Here is a 25,279-nt window from a genome sequence, read left to right as displayed (position 1 = left end):
AGCAATCTAAAGACTGGATTCAACTGCTCCTCAACTTGGATTTACACGTGAGCAAATACAGGTGATTCCCGAAGACACGCAATTACCAATGCGATCTCTTAACTAGCACCTTTACGTCGATTACACTCAAGACAGGTCAATATCGTATTTTTTCGTGTATGACCAAGAATATTATCTTTTCTGTCTACGGTGAATTGTCTTGGATTATTACTCGAGTACTGCGACAACATTACTGCGTTACAGCTCGCACAATGATTATTCTGCTGTTGTTTCAGCGCTGTGGTAAATTCAACATTAAGGTCAAAATCGGGTGTTTTTTATTTTTTATTTTCTTTTTTTTTTGTCACACTGTTTATAACCAGCTAATTTCTTTCTTATTATATCACTATCATCGAGGACACCGCCAGTGGTTTCTGTAGCGTCTATGACAATTATCCGCAGCTGAGATATTCTTCTGACTCTAGACACTGCGAGATAAACTAAATTTGACCATTCGATACGATCATCGACAATCCAAACTCGCGTATCAGAAATAGTTAACCTTTGAGATGAGTGAATTGTCATCGCGTATCCTAACGTCCATGGAGATTTATTTGCTTTTAGCGCATCCTCAACAATATTGACATCAACTAAAATAATATCATTTAATACTAGATTCTGTTTCCTTGACTCTGTCAAGGGTCCTGCTATATCAACGTCAATATTCTGACGTCGCGTATCTGCTGGTCGATAACACAGCGGAGCTGGTAATTCTGAAAACTTTTCTTTATGTAACTGAAACAACCGCTGTTGAAGTGTATCACGAACTATTTTTCTACTTGAAACATTTGGTCTCCATGTTTGCAGAAAGTCGTTCATTGAAGTCTCTGAAATTATTTCACGCATTATTTCACATTGAATTTTATTCGGTTGTAGTCTGATTAATTTTTTAACCTCCCTTAATTCTACATCAAGTGCTCTATGATCATCATTTATTTCTTCATAATAATCAACAAAATTCTTTTACCAATCATGTGGAGATGGTCCAACAAAAGTTGGTGGTTGACCGTGATCGTCACACATTATCACAGCTGTATTTAAATAAAAAAAATCAAAAAAAAATCAAGAAATGTTTTTAATGTTTCTAACGACACTGTACATATTTCATCCCAAATTATAATCTTTGGAATATATTTCTCTCCCATTCTATCAGGAGTCCTTGTGTCAACCTTGTATAGAAAAAAGCTGTTATAGGTACATGATTGCACTCCTAGTTGTTTCATTTCTCCTGCTAGTCTGTGTGTAGGTGGTAAAATAACCATATCTGAATTATGTCGAAGTGATTAGATCGCTCAAGTCATCTTACCAGAACCGCCAGGTCCGTTTAGATAAACGGTCTTATGTTAGGATACTGGATCATACACATATGCCGCAGATGATAATTCTGATATCTGATTATTTTTGTAATAAATATCCTTAATCGTAACATCTGCGGATTCGAAATAATTATATAACATTTCTTCTTTTATTCTCCACGAACCCCAGGATGCATCAGTGTTTGTTGAACGAGCGAGTAATCTCGAGTATTTTTTTTTTTCGATATAAAACGAATCCGTTGCAACTCTGACTGCAGTGTCAGGGATTTTATTTATCATCGATAATACGTTTATAGAAACATAAGCGAGCATTGAAGATCTTTAAAGAGTATACTGAGGTGACTCGCCAACAGTATAACCAACAATTGTACCCAGCCGTGTTCCGTCAGATAAATAAACGTTTTATCAACTTACAAATATATTTCTCGCTGTTATATTGGCGATTATAAAATCGTATTAAACATCATCTAGAATTAATTGTGCATAACGTCGTTTATGCTCATATGCTCCACCTTGAATGAATTTACCAACAATTCTTCTACCGAGATCCATTGCGGTTTTATCCGATGGTAACCAAACTTCGGTCTGCTTCTGATATGATATAATTGCCTCACCTACAATCAACGATATAAATATTTTACAATCAAGCATATAACGTAACAGCACTATTGGTGCGCAGCATTTTTTTCTGAAAAATGCCTACCAAACCAAATATAACAAACAGGATCAAGACTCTTAGCAAACTCGAATAATACAATACGAGTGAATCCGGTTAAATCAAAATCGGGTAATGGCCCATTTATCGATACTCTTGTCATCTCGTTTGTGGGGTGTCCAAATCTTTTAAAGTATCCAGAACACTCCCTCGTTCCAAGAAAACTTCCCGGATAACACCCAACCATATAAACAGAAATAACGTCGTTGTAATTATACTTGGTATTCCACAATCCGCCGTGTCCGTATTCACAACAACTTAATTGTACGTCTTCGAGAAGTTCAAATCGTGTTGGCTCCCACGAATTTTTCTCTCTTGCAAAGTGAGCTGCAACTGACGGAATAGTGAAGTAATTATTTAGTAATTGGTCAATGTTTTCTGTTGAGAATTTCTGCGCAAGATTTTTCATTTCTTCGTGGAGGGATTCTTTACGGTATATTTCACCGTTAGGTCGTACAAATTGATCATATTTTTCATCATCTGAACTTTTAAATAACCACACTGACACAGGATCGTTTTTACTTATTTCATTAGTAAAATGAAATATTTCTGGGTAAAATCTTACAATTCGATCTCGTGGAAACACTGTTACTGCACTGGTCCACGCGTGAGCGTTATGATCAAAGATATTGATCGGAGCTCCTTTCGATATATATTTCAATTCATACAATACTGTTATTGTTTTTACGGTTATTGGAAATTTTAATATTTTTTTTTAACTAAGCAAGATCGCGTATTGTAGCTCTCTTATCCTTGACTGAATCAGCCCATACGTTTATTTTTTCACGTCGTAGATCCGTCAGACCGTTTCCACGCATCGCATTTATAAAATGCTTTGTTACTCGTTCGGCTACACAATTTATTTTTGAAATTTTCATTGGCTTCAGATTATCAACACTTGGTTTTTCATTTATCGGATAGATTCCATAAACTGCTGTTACAGGATACGCTCGCTCATTATACTGTTTGTCAATACCAGTCTCCATTCCTGGTTTGGAATTTTTACTCAGTATGGCAATTTTTTCATTATGATAGACAGGATCATATTTGTCAAGGATAATCCAATTATCTGTTTCTGTTAGCACAACATTTTTTACTCTGAAGAAATATTTTCGATTGTCAAGGTTGTTAATGATAGTTACCGCTCATTTGTCGTTCATGACTTCGTCGATGACTTTGTCATTGCGTATAATTTTGAACGTTGACCATACGTGAGATACACCATCTTTGTGAAAGTCTTTCTTCGCGTCGTGAATTTTATTGATTAAACTTATATTTTTCGGATCAAATAGATCTTTTATTGGCAGGTCAGGATATATTCCGTCGAGATTAAATTTATCTTTAGATGGCTTGATCCTGGATAATCTCTCGAATTCGCTCTTATTCTATTCAAGACAAACATTTAAATTGAAATATTATATATACAATGTCTCAAGCAAAAGGTAAATGCCAATGGCTGATGATAGGTTCACTGACTCCTTGTAATAAATCCTGTGTAAAAGAATTATGCGGGTATCAGTTGCAAAGCATTCGTAATGGAAGTTTAGGACCAATACCGTGCGATGTGGTGTTGGGGTTGGAGACAAAACACAGTTGTGTGCACAGTGTGGTGGTAAACAAATACAGGGAACTCAAGAGATATTATGATAAGAAAAATAATGACAGTGACAGGGTTATAAAGTGTGCAGAGGATTATCTACCTATGTTCTCAAAATAATCATCGGGACAAATTATGACACCAGAAACTGTAGGTTGAAAAGATCAGTTGGTTTTGTTAATAATCATGATTATCTCATGTTTGGTGTTGATTGGAAGAAAAAATGTTACTGTGATCGATTCACATACGAGTGTTACAAGAGGTTGATCAAGGATGGTCTTGTGATCGATCATATTGACAGAGACCCTCAAAACAATTCTTTATCCAATCTGAGAATTGTCACGCAAAGTCAAAATTGTAGATTTGAAAATACTGGCTGTAGTAATAAGAGTGCCAAAGTAGTTGTATCCATAAAGATAGAGACTGGTGAAGAGAGAATTTTTCAATCAATGAATGCTGCTGCAAAATATTTTGATATCTGCATTCCTTCAGTACAAAGAGTAGCAAATAAAATATACAAATCCGCTCCTTCAAAAAATATAAACAGAAAATCATCTTCCATTATTGTTAGATATAAACTATCTCGGTAGGATTTAATATTTAGAATCCATTTATTTTAAAAAATAAATTGTATTCTGCATCGCTAAAATTATAACTTTTTAAGGGAGATAACTCCGTTGAGGAACGCGTGCAATAGAGTTATGTCCCCTTGACCATGTCACAAACCTACAGACATATTTACGGATAAATATAGATACGCAGATGAATATTACCACGTACTATCACGAACAAACATTCTGGTGAAGCTGACAATTGTTGTGCATGCAAGATAAGAATGAATGTTACACTTACGCCTCGTCTAAATGTTCATAGTGGTTAGTTGAGAAATCGTAATATTATAATCTTAATTCGACAAAACTATACTTGTTTGCCGATATTGGCTTACCGGAAGAGTACTGTTATTTCCTCTGTACTTGTCATTACGGTACGTGTAAGGGTAAATAAGAAATAATATTCTTTTTTAAGAAGAAAATATTTTTTTTTAAGAAAACAATATTTTTGTTTTATTAAATTCGTTCGGTTTCTTGATTCATCTGTATTTTTTCAGTGATTATAGCTAACAAAACAACGAGTGGCCACAACGTTTCCCGAATTATATTTGGGTACATATATTATCCAAGTTTTGAAATCTGATTTGTTAGGTAGAAATACGTTCAAATCTGAATTCGTGTGTTCAGAACTAAAATTCAGTTGTATTTTGCCATCCAACTGAGAATAGTTAACGGTTAACCTTATAATATATTGATTTCTCTGTTAACGGTTAACTATATAATAATTTCTGAAACATATACCAGTAGATTAGAACATGGCGCAGTGGTAGCGTGGCTAATTATCCTTCTGGGGTCAGTGGTTCGAATCTCGTAACAGACATATTTTCGACGGTACCGATAATAGAGTTTTTCTTATATAAGATGAGGGCGCCAACCCGAAAGCGTTTCATGTACACTTCCTCACCACGTCAGAAAAACGTGGTGAGTGCGTTTTGCACTTGCATTGGGGTTTGATCCTGGGGGAGGTGTGCATGAAATTGAAAAGACATAGACAACCTTCTGATTATTCTAACATTTCGTTTCGCTTAGAAAATTCGCTGGAGGCATGTTTATGAAAGAACTTGTGACGCCCCCAAAAATAAACAGTACCGTGCATGTAAGCTCTAAATCTCACTGAAGGGCACCCGACAAAAACATTCAGAAATAATGTCGGCCAAAAGAAACGGTCGTGGGGTGCCGAGAAGACCATAAGAAAGATCTCTAAAAAGGACCCATGAAAGATACAAAGGCCTGAAGGATAGGGACCCCATGAATTGATAACCACTCATCATGCTACTGTTTATTTTATGTCAACATTCAATATATATATATATATATATATATATATATATATATATATATATATATATATATATATACACTGTATAATGAACCATGAAAAAATCAGTGATATTATTTCTGCTATTAAAAAACTAGAATTAAAAAAAAACGGAATTGATATATCTGATGAACTGAATCCCGAAAAAATTATTTCTGATTTTGAAATTTTAGAAGAACCTAAAACTCAGGGAGTATACACACTACCATCCGAGTACAAGTTCGTAAAACGAATTCAGACGGCGATATTTCAGTCCCTAATTACAGTATAAGATGATCAAGTGAAGGAATTCATTCCTCTCTATATCGCAATAGAAAAAATTTGATCAGAATTATCCAGTGAATACCAGGCAAGAAAAACCCCAATTAATACTCGTAAAAGACAATTAAGAAAAATTATGCCAGATCGTGAAGCGGTACAAAGTAACTCTGGTGAAAGTGAAAATGAATGTTTGTCTTCTGTCAGCGCTGAGTAGAGATATTCTGTAATATTTATCGTCAGAAATATTCTGTGATATTTATCATCATAAATAATTTTCATCATAAATATTCTGTAAAATTTATCATCGGAAATATTTATCATCATCAAAAATATTCTGTAATATTTATCATCATCAGAAATATTTATCATCATCAGAAGTATTCTGTAATATTTATCATCATCAGGAATATTTATCATCAGAAATATTCTGTAATATTTATCATCAGAAATATTTTTTTCGACAATCCGATTGTCATTTTCTCGGCTATTTTAGTTTATTTTCAAAGAAAAATAGCCGAAAAAAGTGACAAATTTGACTAAATTTCATGAATTTCAGAAAACGAAGATTATTTTCACGATAAAAATCTTAAAATTTCACATACAGATTTACAAGTAATTCCTCTCCACGTAGGTCAATTAGGCATCCAAGGTGATCGGTGAGATTGAAATTTATTCGTGAAAAGACACTATTATGACACCGTACATAAACAGGATTGGTTGGTTCTTGCACGATCAAATTCCCAGGGGGTACTTGCGGAGTGAATGTGTATAAAAGTTTTCCTTGTTGAGCCTGATTCGACTTTCCAAGATCTATTTGATAGCTGCCATCGATTACATCACAAACGAGATTAACCGTGATCGTTGATGTTATATTAACTATTTTTGGTGCGACGTGACGTCCGCCTCCATATGGATTATTATCGTATCCAAGAATAACTGAAGGTGGGGTCATTTGTTCCCACGCATCGAGTACTTTAGGAAAGTTTTATTTGATAATATCGTTGAGTGATTCTTTTCAGTTTCAAATCCTGGTAATATAAATGTCCGTAATTCAGCTTCTATTAATTTATAATGATAGTAGTGAAGTGGGGCACACTAGGGACAACGGGAATTACCATTAAAACACCCCTGGGTCACTCTGGGGACTATGTAAATTTAACATGGGAAAAATTGCTGGGTCACTCTAGGGACAAGGGGAATTGAACATGGGGAATAGAGCTTGGGTCTGTCTAGGGACAAGGGGAATTGAACATGGGGAACAGAGTTTGGGTCTGTCTAGGGACAAGGGGAATTGAACATGGGGAATAGAGTTTGGGACTGTCTAGGGACAAGGGGAATTGAACATGGGGAATAGAGTTTGGGTCTGTCTAGGGACAAAGGGAATTGAACATGGGGAACAGAGTTTGGGTCTGTCTAGGGACAAGGGGAATTGAACATGGGGAATAGAGTTTGGGTCTGTCTAGGGACAAGGGGAATTGAACATGGGGAATAGAGTTTGGGTCTGTCTAGGGACAAAGGGAATTGAACATGGGGAATAGAGTCTGGGTCTGTCTAGGGACAAGGGGAATTGAACATGGAGAATAGAGTTTGGGCTTGTCTACGGACAATGGGAATTTAACATGGGAATAGAGTTTGGGTTTGTCTAGGGACAAGGGGAATGGAACAGGGAACTATAGTGTGGGTCTGTCTGGGGAATAGATCGTGGGACTGTCTAGGGACAATGGGAAATTTAACATGGGGAATAGATCGTGGGACTGTCTAGGCACAATGGGAAATTTAACATTACGGAAACCCCTAGGGGGGATATAGCCTCAAGGGAATTTAACATATGGAAATTGAACATGGTGGGTCTGTAGAGCGTCAAGGCGAATTGAACATGGTGGGACTGTCTAGGGAAAATGATGGTAGAGGGTCAAACACAACAGAGACAGAGACATACATACACTAGTACAAGCGTGAGATTTATATATAAAGCATTACCAAGACCTGAAATCTTGCTGGGGTGTTCACAAATTTGCATAATTGTAATGATGCTATAAATAGCTATAATCAAGGAAATGCTAAACGACAAAATGGATGTGACTAAAATTAACGCTAAAATGACGAAATTGTCCCAGAATTTAAAAGAAAATAAACATATCCCTGAAAATTAAGTTACAATGGTTTAGACTAAAACGGATAAAATTAGTAACTACTTACAATATCAACTTGTGTGATCATCGTGGATAAACACCCATGTATCTATTTATAGCTATAATCAGCTGAAATTCCTATGAAATCTCACTATCTATTTATACTACAACTTGTGGGTTATTCCTTTGGAAAACCCCACTATCTTTTAATAGCCTCAGCTTGAGTGACGTTCCTGTTTATGAACTCTAGTACATATGTATAGCTACAACCTGTGGAAAACCCCAAGTCCATATTTATAGTCTCAAAATTTCCAGCGTCAGTGACGTCACTGTACTGGAAACTAGGGGATAAATGGCAACAGTGTTGCAAGTGGCTGACCTGAATACGCGCTACTGTAGGTAGGTAGGTAGAATGTATTTGATAGGGATAAAGGGAGTTCTATAGGGAAAAACAGAGACCAATACACACACACACACACGCACACCACAGAGGGAAGAAGAAAAAAACTAACCCAGAATATGCTATTCACACAGGGAAGAGGAAAAAACAAACAAATATACTATCCAGACGTTCTTACACTAACACACACACACACAGATCGAAGAATAAAACCAAAATTAAAATATGCCATCCATACAAACGTAAGCTAACGCATACAAACCCCAAATATACTATCCACACAAACGTACGCGAAAGCATACAAACCCCAAATATACCATCCGTACAAACATACGCGAACGCATACAAACCCCAAATATACTATCCACAGAACGTCGCTAACGCACACAAAACCCAAATATACTATCCATACAAACGTACGCTAACTCATACAAACCCCAAATATACTATCCATACAAACGTACGCGAAAGCATACAAGCCCCAAATATACCATTAATACAAATTTACGCGAACGCATACAAACCCCAAATATACTATCCACACAACGTCGCTAATGCATACAAACCCCAAATATACTATCCACACAACGTCGCTAACGCATACAAAGCCCAAATATGCTATCCATACAAACGTACACTAACTTATACAAACCCCAAATATACTATCCATACAAACGTACGCGAAAGCATACAAACCCCAAATATACCATTAATACAAATTTACGCGAACGCATACAAACCCCAAATATACTATCCACACAACGTCGCTAATGCATACAAACCCCAAATATACTATCCACACAACGTCGCTAACGCATACAAAGCCCAAGTATACTATCCATACAAACGTACGCTAACGCATACAAACCCCAAATATACTATCCATACAAACGTACGCGAGCGCATACAAACCCAAATATACTATCCATACAAACGTACGCGAACGCATACAAACCCCAAATATACTATATACACAACGTCGCTAACGCATACAAAACCCAAATATACTATCCATACAAACGTACGCTAACTTATACAAACCCCAAGTATACTATCCATACAAACGTACGCGAAAGCATACAAACCCCAAATATACCATTAATACAAATTTACGCGAACGCATACAAACCCCAAATATACTATCCATACAACGTCGCTAATGCATACAAACCCCAAATATACTATCCATACAAACGTACGCGAGCGCATACAAACCCCAAATATACTATCCATACAAACGTACGCTAACTCATACAAACCCCAAATATACTATCCATACAAACGTACGCTAACTCATACAAACCCCAAATATACTATCCATACAAACGTACGCGAGCGCATACAAACCCAAATATACTATCCATACAAACGTACACGAACGCATACAAACCCCAAATATACTATCCACACAACGTCGCTAACGCATACAAACCCCAAATATAATATCAATACAAACGTACGCAAACGCATACAAACCCCAAATATACTATCCATACAAACGTACGCGAACGCATACAAACCCCAAATATACTATCCATACAAACGTAAGCGAGCGCATACAAACCCAAATATACTATCCATACAAACGTACGCGAACGCATACAAACCCCAAATATACTATCCACACAGGCGTACGTGAACTCATACAAACAAAAAATATACTATCCACACAACGTCCCTAACGCATACAAACCCCAAATATACTATCCATACAAACGTACGCGAACGCTTACAAACTCCAAATATACTATCCAAAAAACGTACGCGATCGCATACAAACCCCTAATATACTATCCACACAACGTCGCTAATGCGCACAGACCCCAAATATACTATCCAGACAAACGTACGCGAACGCATACAAACCCCAAATATACTATCCACACAAGGTCGCTAACGCATACAAACCCCAAATATACTATCCACACTCGGGAGGAAGAAGAAAAAAAACAACCAAATATACGATCTACACAACGCACGCGAACACACACACACACACGCACACACACCACAGAGGGAAGAAAAAAACCATTATACAATATCCACACGGAGTGAAGAAATAACCCTTTATATATACTATCAACAAAGAGTGAAGAAAATAACCCATGATATTCCATCAACATAGAGTGAAGAAGAAAAAGTTTTTTAAAGCACTTAAGCCCTCACCTGCAATGACCAACTCTGACAAACACCTACACCCAACCCCCCACCCCCAACACTACAAAACCATTTAACTCGTTATTTTATGGCATCAGTGTGTGATTTAGGAAACATCAAGACACAAAATGATGGAGGAATAGACTGACTATTGTTTACCGACTTGCATGCCTAAAGAGCGTGCGTAAAGGAAAACATCCTTCCATTTCACTTCTAACTAAAACATGATCCAGAGGGATAGAGAGAGTTGAAAGAGCACAATTTCATAAGTGTGAGTAAAAACAAAACACGCCATCCTTATCATACAATGTCAAGACCAAGAGACACTTACGTTTTCTTTCTGATCTATTCTCTTTTAGAAGGTAGTATGAAATTTCACATCAGGGCCAACGCATCAGCTCACGTTGTCAATGTTTCCATTTCCATGTCTTCACTGGCACAAGTTCTTCCTCATCTTTAATTTCATCTTCTTCTGAATCCCTCTTCTCTTTTTTGTCTTGTTTCTGTTTCTTCTCTTTTCTCTTAGGGCACTCTTAATCCAAGTGTCCTTTCTCCTGACAACGATATTAGGTATCTTGACTTTTGTCTCTCTTTCTTAGACGAAGCAGGTATACTGGAGACAAATACCCATTTACCTTTGCAGATATAGCAAACTTCATCAGCACTTACACACTTTCGTATGACTCTCATCAAATCAACGACCAAAAGAGTAAGTTTTCTTGCCACTTTCGCCTGTGAATTATGCTTTCGTATGACTTTTAGCATATATTTGACCAGCAGGTCGATCTGTGCTGACTCTTCCATCTTCTTGATCGTTTGAGAGTGGAATGAATACTCTGACACTAAGACACTCTCCCTATATACAGGGACCTGCTGCGTATGAAACCTAGTCAAATGTAATTTTTGCAATAAGATGAAACGATTTGATTGAGAAAGTAAAAGGCAATGACGTGCCGTGTCGCCTCACACAAGACCTGAAGTGTTAGCTCAAATCCGTGTCAGCGATTTCGAAGACGACATAACTGAGCTTTAATCAATGCTCTCCATTACTGCCACAAAACCACGAGTCCTGATTCACGCCAAAAGAAATTTCTTTCGGTCCATAACAAATAGTACCACATCTGAGAAACGCAAAAACGAACTTCCAGAAAACTGAGAACGACGGCTTACACCTACAACGTGAAATGTATGAGTTCAAGTAGTGCGTAAAACTTAGTCAAATTAAATTTTTATAGTCAAGACGAAACGATCTCTTTTCGAAGAAGAAAGCAGACACCAAGCGACAATGGCGATCCGTGTCACACAACACTTTTCAAAATGTGTATTATTAGAGGTTTGTTCTAGCGATCTGCACGGTTAAATGAAACGTTGATGTATTTTGCAATAAGACGGACACAATTTCCATCGGATCGCCCATGGTACCATTGTTCGTGCATTCATTTAATATTTTTAAATAATTTTTTATATAAATCGCCTATAGGATAGACCCAGTAAAGCATGGCCATTCTCGTCAAGTCAATTCGAAGTGAACGCGGTAAGAAAATAAGTATAGCCAATGAAATGGCTTACAACAGGTGATGCATTGTTTTGTTCTGGGACTGTGTGGCATAATAATCCCAACGCTCTTGCATTGTTACCATTACAGTGCAGACAGACTGGAATGTGAACTTACAAGCCCTCTTTGTGTATTGTACTATTTCTTCTTACCACATCAAAATACTGAGCTTCACATGGTTCATGGTTCGCGTTTTCATGCTGACCATTTTTTTATATCTTACTTAAACATTTTAACATAAACACTCACACTCACGTCGGTAGAGTCAGAACAGACGTGTTACAGTATTGAGGGGCATGCTATCTTTTTTTCTTCAAACTAATAAATTTGGGGTTTGTATGAAGTAAAGAACCGAAAGTACAGTGAACCTCAAGGATGATGACCCAATCTGTCTGTCTATTGATGCGCGTATTTACTTAAGAAGAAATATGACCTCTAAAACACAAAGAGATACAGCAAGCATGATTAGAATGAACACAACGATTTTTTCCTTCACGCCCGTGTAATTTAGAGTTTCAATCCTCTTTCAAGACAAACTTGGTCTCCTTTTGTAGGGCTTGAAATAAAAAAAAAACTGAAAAATCTTAAGCACTTTGCCGAGTTAGCGACGTTGTGTGGATAGTATATTTGGGGTTTGTATGCGTTCGCGTACGTTTGTCTGGATAGTATGTTTGGGGTCTGTACGCATTAGCGACGTTGTGTGGATAGTATATTAGGGGTTTGTATGCGATCGCGTACGTTTGTTGGATAGTATATTTGGAGTTTGTAATCGTTCGCGTACGTTTGTGTGGATAGTATATTTGGGGTTTGTATGCGTTAGCGACGTTGTGTGGATGGTATATTTGGGGTTTGTATGCGTTAGCGACGTTGTGTGGATAGTATATTTTTTGTTTGTATGAGTTCACGTACGCTTGTGTGGATAGTATATGTTGGGGTTTGTACGTGTTAGCGACGTTGTGTGGATAGTATATTTGGGGTTTGTATGCGTTCGCGTACGTTTGTCTGGATAGTATGTTTGGGGTCTGTACGCATTAGCGACGTTGTGTGGATAGTATATTAGGGGTTTGTATGCGATCGCGTACGTTTGTTGGATAGTATATTTGGGGTTTGTATGCGTTCGCGTACGTTTGTATGGATAGTATGTTTGGGGTTTGTATGCGTTAGCGACGTTGTGTGGATAGTATATTTTTTGTTTGTATGAGTTCACGTACGCTTGTGTGGATAGTATATGTTGGGTTTGTATGCATACACGTACGCTTGTATGGATAGTATATTTGAGGTTTGTATGCGTTCGCGTACGTTTGTATGGATAGTATATTTGTTCCTTGTATGCGTTAGCGTACGTTTGTATGGATAGTATATTTGGGGTTTGTATGTGTTAGCGACGTTGTGTGGATAGTATATTTGGGGTTTGTATGCGTTCGCGTAAGTTTGTATGGATGGTATATTTGGGGTTTGTATGCTGTCGCGTACGTTAGTGTGGATAGTATATTTGGGGTTTGTATGCGTTCGCGTACGTTTGTCTGGATAGTATATTTGGCCCTTGTATGCGTTAGCGTACGTTTGTATGGATAGTATATTTGGGGTTTGTATGTGTTAGCGACGTTGTGTGGATAGTATATTTGGGGTTTGTATGCGTTAGCGACGTTGTGTGGATAGCATATTTGGGGTTTGTATGCGTTAGCGACGTTGTGTGGATAGTATATTTGGTGTTTGTATACGTTCGCGTAAGTTTGTTTGGGTGGTATATTTGGGGCTTGTATGCTTTCGCGTACGTTTGTGTGGATAGTATATTTGGGGTTTGTATGCGTTAGCGTACGCTTGTATGGATAGTATATTTTAATTTAGGTTTTGTTCTTCGATCTGTGTGTGTGTGTGTGTGTATGTTAGTGTAAGAACGTCTGGATAATATATTTCTTTGTTTTTTCCTCTTCCCTGTGTGAATAGTATATTTTGGATTTGTTGTTTCTTCTTCCCTCTGTGGTGTGCGCGTGTGTGTGTGTGTGTGTTCGTCACTGTTTGTCCCTATAAAACTCCGTTTATCCCTATCAAATACATTCTACCTACCTACCTACAGTAGCGCGTATTCAGGTCAGCCACTTGCAACACTGTTGCCATTTATCCCCTAGTTTCCAGTACAGTGACGTCACTGACGCTGGAAATTTTGAGACTATAAATATGGACTTTGGGTTTTCCACAGGTTGTAGCTATACATATGTACTAGTAGAGTTCATAAACAGGAACGTCACTCAAGCTGAGGCTATACAAATATAGTGGGGTTTTCCAAAGGAATAACCCACAAGTTGTAGCTATAAATAGATAGTGAGATTTCATAGGAATTTCAGCTGATTATAGCTATAAATAGATACATGGGTGTTTATCCACGATCGTCACATAAGTTGATATTGTACGTAGTTACTAATTTTATCCATTTTAGTCTAAACCATTGTAACTTATTTTTCAGGGATATGTTTATTTTCCTTTAAATTCTGGGACAATTTCGTCATTTTAGCGTTACTTTTAGTCACATCCATTTTGTCGTTGAGCATTTCCTTGATTATAGCTATTTATAGCATCATTACAATTATGCAAATTTTTGAACACCCCAGCAAGATTTCATGTCTTGGTAATGCTTTATATATAAATCTCACGCTTGTACTAGTGTATGTATGTCTCTGTCTCTGTTGTGTTTGACCCTCTACCATCATTGTCCCTAGACAGTCCCATCATGTTCAATTCCCCTTGACGCTATACAGACCCACCATGTTCAATTTCCATATGTTAAATTCCCTTGAGGCTATATCCCCCCAGGGGTTTCCGTAATGTGAAATTTCCCATTGTCCCTAGACAGTCTCACGATCTATTCCCCAGACAGACCCACACTATAGTCCCCTGTTCCATTCCCCTTGTCCCTAGACAAACCCAAACTCTATTCTCCATGTTCAATTCCCCTTGTCCCTAGACAGACCCAGACTCTATTCCCCATGTTCAATTCCCCTTGTCCCTAGACAGACCCAAACTCTATTCCCCATGTTAAATTCCCCTTGTCCCTAGAGTGACCCAGCAATTTTTCCCATGTTAAATTTACATAGTCCCCAGAGTGACCCAGGGTGTTTTTAATGGTAATTCCCATTGTCCCTAGAGTGCCCCACTTCACTACTAATGATCAAAATAAGTTTGTTTGATACTTTTATCTCGCATACCTATATTAGTTTTTCAATTTATAAAATCAACGAGATACTTATTTGCATAATGTCTGACAAAACTTGATTTAAAGGTTGTATTGTTTCAATTATTTTCCTTTTCAGATCGTTATTAGGATACTCTAGGATATATTTTTTTAAATAACTGTACCAATGTCATGGATGTATTTGTATATTCAGTTTTAGTATTACTAACCATTATTTTGGAATATCTTTCAGTAAGAAGTTTTTTGATCAATATCAATAAGGGTAGGTATTATTAATGGGAAAGGTTCTATTCCAGCAGCAGAAATAGAATCTGTCCATGCGGGAAATGGATAAGAAAATCGATATTTTGGAATAGTTATCATTTTAGATTCGTTAGTAAAAAATTCATCTTCTTTCGGTGGTGGTGGATTTTCATACATCAGTGGAACATCGGGCCAAACTAGTACGAATCTTAATGATGGTTGAAAAATATCAACGACGTAATCTTGCGAGTGTATTTCAACTGCAGAGGATAAAGTTGGCTCATGAATTTTAATTGATATTTTTGATTCTTTTCCGGTTATTCATTTTATTCTGCGCTGAAATTCATCATTAATTTGTTCAATCTGATAACTGCATTTGGTATCCCAACAACAGCACAGTCAGGTGTTCCATCAAGTTTGTTGTTATTAGTAAATGCAAGCGAATTATTTGCTGGCAATCCACCAAATGATTTTGATCTGATGTTTGGCCAGCTGTAATATACTCGTAATTGTGCTAGTGCGATTTCCTTTACTGGAATCGCAGTTGGAAAGTTGACGTTAAATTCAGGATTAGTCGAACTTACTGAGATCATCATGGCGGAGTTGTGCTTGTCACGATCTGTTGGAGTAGCTCTTGTGATGTCATTATTGAATATACTTGTACTTTTAATAGCAGTGCCATCGTGATATATTTTAATCATTTCTGAAAACTCAAAATCAGAAATTATTCCATCACAAACACTTGCTGATGACAGCGAAGATAACTTGGAATATGCTGTTGTCGCTGTGTGTAACTTTATCATATAATCATTCAACTTTTCATTCATGCAAGTACATATTTTTTTGCAATGATATTAAGAACACCTGCAATTGTTGTTGTAGCTGAAATACAGATTGTCACGGCTACTGGTGCCATCATTGTCATTGTTGATAATAACACACCGGCTCCAGCAACAACAGCGGATGCTGAATAAACGATTACGTCGACGATAACTAATCGTCTACGATATTTTTTTATTTTTACCGTGTATTGTTCGACGGTATCTTTTAATTTTATTTGCCATTCACGTGATTGATTGTACCTGAATTTTTGAACGTAGATTGAGGTACTCATTATACTTTATACAGTAACTAACTGATGTGTTTCAGCTACAAATTCTAGACACCACCAGTAAGATGTTGCGGTTAATTTCGTATCAGCTGCTTCCAGAATAAATAATTCTTCGTCCCCTTTATTTAATATGATACGGGGCCCCGAGTGGCCGAGTGGTCTAAAGCGCTCACCGTTACGGATCACTGCCATCTCACCTCTGTCTGTGTCGGTTCGAGTCTGGGATTCGGCTAATGTGGTTATGTGAGAAAGCTTGCCAGTAGCTTCTCGTGGGTCGGTGGTTCTTTCTGGGGGTTTTCCGGGTTCTTCCTCACCATTAATACTGGCCGCCATGTATAGCCTATCTTGTGCTGAAAAATGGCGTTAAACCTTACAACAACAACAACATTTAATATGATAGTCACAACTCCAGGAAGCTTATCAGTTGAATGCCGCCATGGATACGTTGTGAAAATCTCGAAAATTGTGCAGCACTGAACACAGACAGCCTGTACACACCAGTAACTGTTGCGGTATGTTTGAGAGTTTTATTTTGCTGTGACCAGGTCGAGAATCCAGATGATACTGTGCTTGCTATGTTGGTAATCTGCTTGTGTGAAATTTCAATCAGACTAATTTTGTTAACGATCTCAGGAATCCCAATTACGATGTCTTCGAGTGTTTTTTTAATCGTGTCAATGTTCGTCTTGATATCAGAGAGTTTTGCATCGACGGTCAACGGATGACCAAAGGATTTATCTGCGATTTTATTGAGTTTTTGAAAATTTCTACGGAGATTTATAAACGCACTTACGTGAACATCATACTCGGCCCGCAACGTGGATAGTTTACCATCTACGGTGTTGTAGTTAATGTCAACGTATTTTTTCGTTGCGGCATCTTCGTCGGATGTTGGATTTCTCAAAACCACTATCTTATTCCCGTTCATGCTGAGTTCGTACGTCATTGTGCCGCCAGTGTTTTTCAAACGATTAGCAACGCTTCTTGCAATTTCATCTCTGATGGTTGCAAACTATATACATGAGTCTCTGGTTCTACCACCGTCGGTAAATACTGGAATGTTATCCATGACCGCACCGACTACTCGTCGAACTATATCATTCCATTTAATGTTGATCGTTTTTAAAACACCGTATTTATTCTGAAAAACAACAACTTCATCTCAGTCAACTCCAGCAAGATTCATAATATCAGAAAGTTCATCTTTAGTCGCGTACTTCGACAGATCAGTATCGTCGATTTTTTTCGCAACGCTGGTAGAGAAAGATCTTCTGTAAATATCAACAATTATATAATTTAAGATCTGTTTAAAACGAAACGGTTACTTGTAAAATCATGCACGACTTTATGAGGTGCATTGGAAGACTTTGATATAGCATTAATAACCTTAATCACTTCGATGCCTCATATTGGCGGATCTGTCATTTTTTGTGTTGGTAGCGTTGAATACCAAACTTTTGCGTGAAGTGGCGCTACATACTTGATAAACTCACGTGGTGGAGCTAACCCGTACGAATCAAAATAAACGATTCCACGTGGATAAATTGCGTATGATACCCAATGAATACATGGTCCTGAATTATCATCAAGATTAATAATACCCGTTTCAACTCCATTTGGTCGCTGTGGGAATTTATCTAGCATAAAAACACCTCTGAAGTTTTTCATTTTTAGTTGTTTGGCAGCATCAAGTAAATCAAAAGTTGATGCTGGAATAATTAACGAAGTGTTCCTGGAAGCCTCAGACCTCTTCCTCGGTGAGATCCTGATAATCTTAGACCCAGTCCTCTTTTATAAAATCCTTTTCTTGTTGCTTTCTTTAATGCCATTCCAACGGCGGTCCCAGCAGCACCTAACGCTTATGAGTGGGAACAAACTCGACATGTTAAATGCAATATTTAAATTGTCAAAAATTACGAGAACATTGTTTTACTATTTGCTTGCTGATATTATATAATACATGTAGATACCAATTTTTTAAAAATAAAATATGTTTTTTTCAAAAATCCTTACCCAAACATAATACGTTATCAGAACCACTACTACCTCGCAATTCCAGCCATACCAGAGCAAAACATTTTAGTTAAACTAAACTTAAAGTTATCTCCTACCTAGGAAACAGAGTAATCTCCCTTTGATACCAGGATCGGCACCATATCCCATGAACATTTCAGTTACATCAGGAACAGAAGGTATGCAATCTGTATGGATGTAACCGTGGGAAGGGTTGTGTATGTATTTTAAGTTTTAACATAGTTTTTAATATTTTTCAGTCATATCACTAGGATGTCTGCAGTGTGACAGTTTATAGTGATGTCTAACACTGGGGCATCATACCTCAGAAATGCAGCATCATGTCCTACCCAGTCACATTATCCTGACACCAGGCCGACCAGTCCTAAAAGTAACCTCTTAATGCTGAGCACCAAGTGCGACAGCTGCTTGTACCATTTTTATAGGTCTTTGGTATGACTCGACCGTGATTCAAACACACAACCTTCTGCATCAGAGGTGGAAGCTCTAGCCCAGGGGTGTCCAAAGTCCGGCCCGCGAGCCAATCACGGCCCGCTGTAAGATTTTATACGGCCCGCAGCTTCAGTCATATAATGTATTATGTATGGCCCTCTAGCACGCGAACCCTTCTCAGCTCATTTCTGCCATGGCGACTGAAAAGAAAAATAGGAAAGTTGACAGTGAGGGCCGCCGCTTTCAGGAAAGATGGGAATTACAGTACTTGTTCACTGAAAATCGAGGCAATTGTGTTTGTCTCATTTGTAACGAGACGGTTGCCTTGTTTAAGGATTTCAACGTAAAGAGACACTACCGGACTAAACATGCTAACACATACGACAATCTAAAAGGGAGTGACCGCGCTGAAAAAGTGAAGCAACTCCAAGCTGCTCTGGCATCACAACAGCTATTCTTCACGCGGGCCTGTGAGTCAAAGGAAAATATCACCAAAGCAAGCTACGAAGTGGCCTTGTTAATAGCTAAACATGGCAAATCTTTTCCTGAAGGTACATTTATCAAAGGCTGTCATGAAAATGGTAGAAAATTTAAGGTATTACATACAGTTCAATGTTATCTGACTCTCCAGATATGAATGAAAGGCAGAATTGCGTTTTTAGAGTTGTTCATGTCTGCCTGAATGGCTTATATTTAGTTTCATTGCCATTTAAAAAATAAAGATAATTGTGACAATGAAAATTGTTTTATTTATTTATTGTTTATTTGCTTTTTATTTATTTATTGTTCTATAACAGTGTATATTTGCATTTGTATATGTAGTGTATATATATATATGTGGTTAAAAAACACATCAGAATGAACTATTGACCCCCTGGCATCTTCACTTTATCAAATCTGGCCCTCTTTGCAAAACGTTTGGATACCCCTGCTCTAACCACTTGGCAACTGGAGTGGTCGATGGGTTACATGTATTATGATCGGGTAAATATTATTAAAGAAACATTTTACCAGAAAAACTATTTTCTGCTTTAAATATGTTATCTGATCACAGTAATTTAGGAGAATATGCAAGGGTTCGAGGGAGAAACAGGCCCGTTCCCCGGAGAGCATTTCTTGTCCCAACTATTAAAGTTACATTCATTCAATTACAAAACAATTCTTGTTCAGTAAACTTCACTAAGCAACCAAATCAGTAATTGACTTATACTAATAGAAGCAGAATTAGCTATGTGTGAAAATTTGTACATCGGATACTAAGAGAAGCAGAATTAGCTATGTGTGAAAATTTGTACATCTGAAACCATTGGTTTTTTTATTGTTTTTTTTAGTGGTTAATAATATTCAAACAAGGAGAAATAACTTCACCATGATATGCTTTAAGTTTGTCATGATGTACAATTTTTGGCTTAAGCTTTGGACTTTCTTGTATTCTGTATAGCACATCATTAAATTTCGAAATAATTTCAAATGGACCTTTCCAGGGTCTTTGTAATTTTGAATTCAAGCCACTTATTCTTTTGGGGTCATAATACCATACTTTATCACCTACAGTGTAGTTATGGAGATTCAGATCATAATTCGTTTTTCATATTTTCACCAGAAAGTTGCATTTTTATTCTGAAAAGTTCATGTATTTCATTCAGTCTCCCTTTTAGTTCATTTGCATAATCAGTTTTATATTTCTGACGTTCAGATGGCTGTTTCTCAGGATCACCAAGGATGAGGTCAATGGGTAGAGTTATCTCCCTTCTAAATGTCATTGCTGCAGGGCTGGTCCCAGTACTTTCATGAACTGAAGACCTGTAGGCCATCATCACCAAAGGTACATATTCATCCCAATCTCTTTAATAATCCGACTCAAAAGCTGAAAGCATATTCACTATTGTACGATTTGCTCTTTCAACCATACCATATTGGGGTCTTGCAGTAGTTGTTCGGGTTTTCTTAATACCCAGAATTTGATACATTGCTTGGAATAAATTACTTTCAAAATTAGATCCCTGATCTGTGTGTATGAGTAATGATACACCAAATCGGGATATGAAATTTTCAGTCAATGCTTTTGCTACAGTCTGTGCTTCAATGTTTGGTAATGGAATGGCTTCCGTCCATTTTGTAAAATAATCTGCCACTACCATTATATACTTTTTACCCTGTTTGGATTTTGGTATAGGTCTCATAAAATCAATTGCTATTCTTTCCATGGGTAATCCCACAAGGTATTGTTTAAGTGGAGCCTTTGCTTTCTTTTGAGACATTTTTCTTGAACCACAAATTGTACAATTATTGCACCAATTCTCTACATCTCTTCTTAAAGCATACCAGAAAAATCGTTGCCTTATTTTATGCAGGGTTTTGGTTATACCAAGATGTGCACTGCTAACACTATTATGCATTTGGGTCAAAGCAAGTGTTTTCAAACTTCTTGGTATTATAATTTGAAATGTGATTTCCTTTCCATCACGACTTTCCCATTTTCTGTATAAAACATTATTCTTAAGACACAGAGATTCCCATCTGTACCAAAAGTACTTCATCTCTAGGCCATACTTAGCGACATCAGCCCAATCAGGCTTACTCTTACTTTTCAACCAGTCATGTACAGTTTTTAAAATTGGGTCTTGTAATTGTAACTTTGCTAGAACATTGAGATCCAAATTTCCTATGTCAAATTTCTCTAGGTCAATTTCTGTGTTATTATTTCTTTTATAATTTCCACCATCATTTAATTGAGGCTTCAAACATCCATTTAAGTCACTGTTTTCAGGATTAGCATTTGATAAATCAGGTGCACATTTATTATGTGTATTTCTGTTATTAGCCTGCTCTAATTCAGTACTAATCTCTTTAGACATATTACAGTGTGTTTTCATCTTCACTCAATTCATCAGTGCTATATTTTGACTTCTCTGTACTATTCTGTTTCTGACGTACTTGACCTATATGAATTTTAGAATCATTCTTTTCACATTCTTTTCTTTTGCATAGGTGTTCTACCAAGATTGAGAGCAAGCAAAAGAGGAGGACAGTAATTGTTGCCATCGTATCTGAAGCCATCTGGAAAATTAGGAACATACACAGTATCATGCTATAGAGTAAGTTCTTTGTACACATCTCGTTTATGACACTTTGACCAACCACATTTATACCAAAATGTATTTCATCCTTACAGGTGACACTATCAACATTGTCAACTATTTTATTTCTGTCTACACTACAGGATAAAACAGGAACACTTTCAGCTTTGCAGATATCAATGTTTTTGTCAATTTACACTGTTTCATTACAACGTTCTTCCACTCTATTACAATATTTACAGATGATGTCATGACATGGTCTTCTTTGATAATGCATCTGCATTCTTATGAATCCTTCCTTTTCAATACTCAATTTCAGTCATATGCCGACACAAATGTTAACCATTTGGCCAGTTGTCCTTCCACTAATTTAAAGTGCAAAAGGCATCTCAAACTACTATGATCAGTCCTCACTGTGAACTTACGACCATACAAATAATTGTGAAAATGTTTAATGGCATTTACAATGGCCAGTAACTCTCTGCTAGTTACACAGTATTATCTCTCAGGTTTTGAAAAACATTAACTAAAGTAACAGATAGCCTTCTCCCTTCCATCTTGGACTTGTGATAGTACAGCACCCTGTCGAATATTTGAAGAGTCACACTCAAGGATGAATGGATCATTTTCAGTTGGGAAAGCAAGTATCAGAGCTTTTGTTAAAGCTTGTTTCAACATATCAAACGACCTTTGACATTCTAAAGTCCATTTGAACTTTACATTCTTTTCTGCCATTTGATGGAGAGGTTTAGCAATATCTGCAAATCTATGAACATATGATCTATAGTAAGAACACAGGGAAACAAAGCTTTTGGTTTGTTTGGCATTTCTTGGCACAGGCCATTTATTAATGGTTCGTATCTTTTCAAGCAAGGTCCCAACACCTGATTCAGTTATCAAATAAGAAAGAAACTTGCTTCTCAAAAAGACAACACTTTTTGGGATTAAATTTCAAACTGGCTTGTCGCAATCTCTCAAAGATAATGGTGAGATTTTCAAGCTGACCCTCAAATGTTTTCGAATAACAAATCAGAACATCTAAATACAGGATCAAAATTTTCCATATTAGACCAGAAAATACAACTTGTGTCAATCTGGTGAATGTGGCGGGTGCATTGCAAAGACCAAATGCCATTCTTTTCCACATCCACTGTTCACCACAAGGGATTGAAAAGCAGTTTTTGGTCTGTCTTCTTCCTTAATATCACATTGCCAATAACCTGATTTCATGTCAAGGCAAGACCACCCTTTTTGAACCAGAAAGTGCATGAAGACTATCATCATTAAGAGGTAAAGTTTGTGAATCCTTGACTGTCACATCATTCAAGCGTCTAAAATCACAACAAAATCTAACAGATCCATCTGGTTTATTTACCAGTACTACAGGAGCATTCCAAGGACTTTGGGGATATTTTTCAATTATGTCAGCTTCTGCAATTTTCTCAATTTCTTCTTCGGCAATCTTTCATTTTGCTAGTGGATGGATAAAATCTAATTGGCTAAGCATCATTTGTGTTAATTGTATGTTGGGTTAGTGTAGTGTGGCCTATGTTAGTGAAATCTTTGGAGAAAACATCCTGCTTTTTAATCAGAAAATTTCTTAGTTCATTTATTTGTTCATCACTTAAATTCTTTGAGGAACTTTCAAACATGTCTGTTAGGTGTTTGGGCATTATTTCATTCATTTTACCATCTGTTTCTGAGACATTATTTGAGTAAAAAATGGTACAATGATCTATTGATGCAGGATGATATTCAGCTACTACTGTATTTTTATAGATTTTGTATGGTTCAGTTCCAAAATTTGCTATTCTAATGGGTAATGTGTTTCTATTAGGATCAACTCGGACCTTGGCTACCAACAGTCCTGTCTTTTCAGTAAATTTCACTGCAGGTTCAATCAATCCATAGGAGCCTTTTCCCACAATTCCTAATGGTTTGCTGTTTACTATAATTTCCGAATGTGGAGGAACTTCAACAGTGTCAGTAACTGCCACCCGGCAACAAATAGGTCCCTTTACATTGTTAAAGAAACATGTAACCTTTTCCCCATTTACATTTAAACATCCCTTGCTTATCATCAAGTCACATTTGTTTATCCTCATGATGTCCATTCCCAGGATCTCTTCTTGTTGAATTTCTGCAGTAAGCATCTCAGTTTTAAATACTTTATTCCCAAATTTAATATCTACATTTGCTTTACCAAAAAAAAAATGGTACAGTGTCTCCAGTTACTGTCAGTCATTTGTTATTTACTGGATTGATTTTTGGTGGATATGACCATTGTTCTACAACACTCTGTCTTAAAATAGATACACTTCCCCCTGTGTCACAAAGCAATTTCATTTCGTTATGGTTTACTGTGGCCAATTCAAAGTATCCTTCATCCTTTCCCAGACTATTAAGCTTAATTATTGGGGACCCTATATGAGAGGAGGACGAGTTTCGGTCCCTATGCTCGCCCCATTCCAGTCTTCCTGGTTTTGCCTCGGACCTTGATTTCTGTTTTCTCTCCAGTTACCCTGAAATCTTCGTGAATTGTCATAATTTGATCTGTAATTTGAATTATATCTTGAGTTATCTTCCCATTTAGGTTTGATATTATTTTGCTGATGGTTAAAACCACCAGATCTTTCCCTTGACTGATTAGCATCATTTCTATCATTGACATCTTGAACCATGTATATTTTGTGATTTATTGCTTTGCTGGTTTAATTTTACTTGTTGAACAAGTTCACCTATTGTTGCAGTAAGCTTTTTGAAGTTTTGTTTGAGTTCATTACTCCCACAGTTGTGTTTACAATCTTCACACCCTTTACCAAAATTCTCTTGAACAGAACCAACCGTTCTATTTCTTTGTCTATCAGCTATTCTGTGTGCTTCTAGTTTTACAGCAAATGTTTCAACTTCTGACATGGTCTTTGGGCCATGTTCCCCAAGTCTCAATCTTATATCTGAGTCATTGATAGCTTCAGTGAACTGTTATATTGCTAAAATTTCAACCACATCAGTGCTTGCAGAAGGATAGGCTAATCTTGTATGTTTTCTGATATTCGGAGCTAGTTCAGAAAGTGTCTCCCCATTTTCT

At 37.0% G+C, this 25,279-nt stretch overlaps 2 protein-coding genes across 2 annotated transcripts; one reads left to right on the top strand and one right to left on the bottom strand.

Annotated features, from left to right (window-relative positions):
* The first annotated feature begins 19,304 nt into the window (after positions 1 to 19,304).
* On the top strand, positions 19,305 to 20,905 carry LOC149774790 (uncharacterized). The gene is made up of 2 exons (XM_089945007.1): positions 19,305 to 19,662; positions 20,808 to 20,905. Exons 1-2 carry the CDS (start codon positions 19,305 to 19,307, stop codon positions 20,903 to 20,905), a joined length of 456 nt encoding a protein of 151 aa, XP_089801133.1.
* A 2,785-nt stretch (positions 20,906 to 23,690) lies between these two features.
* On the bottom strand, positions 23,691 to 24,344 carry LOC149774789 (uncharacterized). The gene has a single exon (XM_089945006.1). It carries the CDS (start codon positions 24,342 to 24,344, stop codon positions 23,691 to 23,693), a length of 654 nt encoding a protein of 217 aa, XP_089801132.1.
* Positions 24,345 to 25,279: the final 935 nt, after the last annotated feature.

Source organism: Sinohyriopsis cumingii, unplaced genomic scaffold (genome assembly GCF_028554795.1).
Source record: "Sinohyriopsis cumingii isolate HCF-2022 unplaced genomic scaffold, ASM2855479v2 utg000160l, whole genome shotgun sequence".
NCBI lineage: Eukaryota > Metazoa > Mollusca > Bivalvia > Unionida > Unionidae > Sinohyriopsis > Sinohyriopsis cumingii.
Note: the sequence above shows the minus strand (reverse complement) of the source record. Positions and strands in the feature narration are given on the sequence as shown.

What these genes read in the sequence shown, in the direction of transcription:
- LOC149774789 (XM_089945006.1), bottom strand. Translation starts at nt 24,344, where the DNA reads ATGCTTACTGCAGAAATTCAACAAGAAGAGATCCTGGGAATGGACATC.
- LOC149774790 (XM_089945007.1), top strand. Translation starts at nt 19,305, where the DNA reads ATGGCGACTGAAAAGAAAAATAGGAAAGTTGACAGTGAGGGCCGCCGC. An exon ending in TGGCAAATCTTTTCCTGAAG is followed by an intron (nt 19,663 to 20,807) that starts GTACATTTATCA and finishes TCTGACGTTCAG; the next exon opens with ATGGCTGTTTCTCAGGATCA.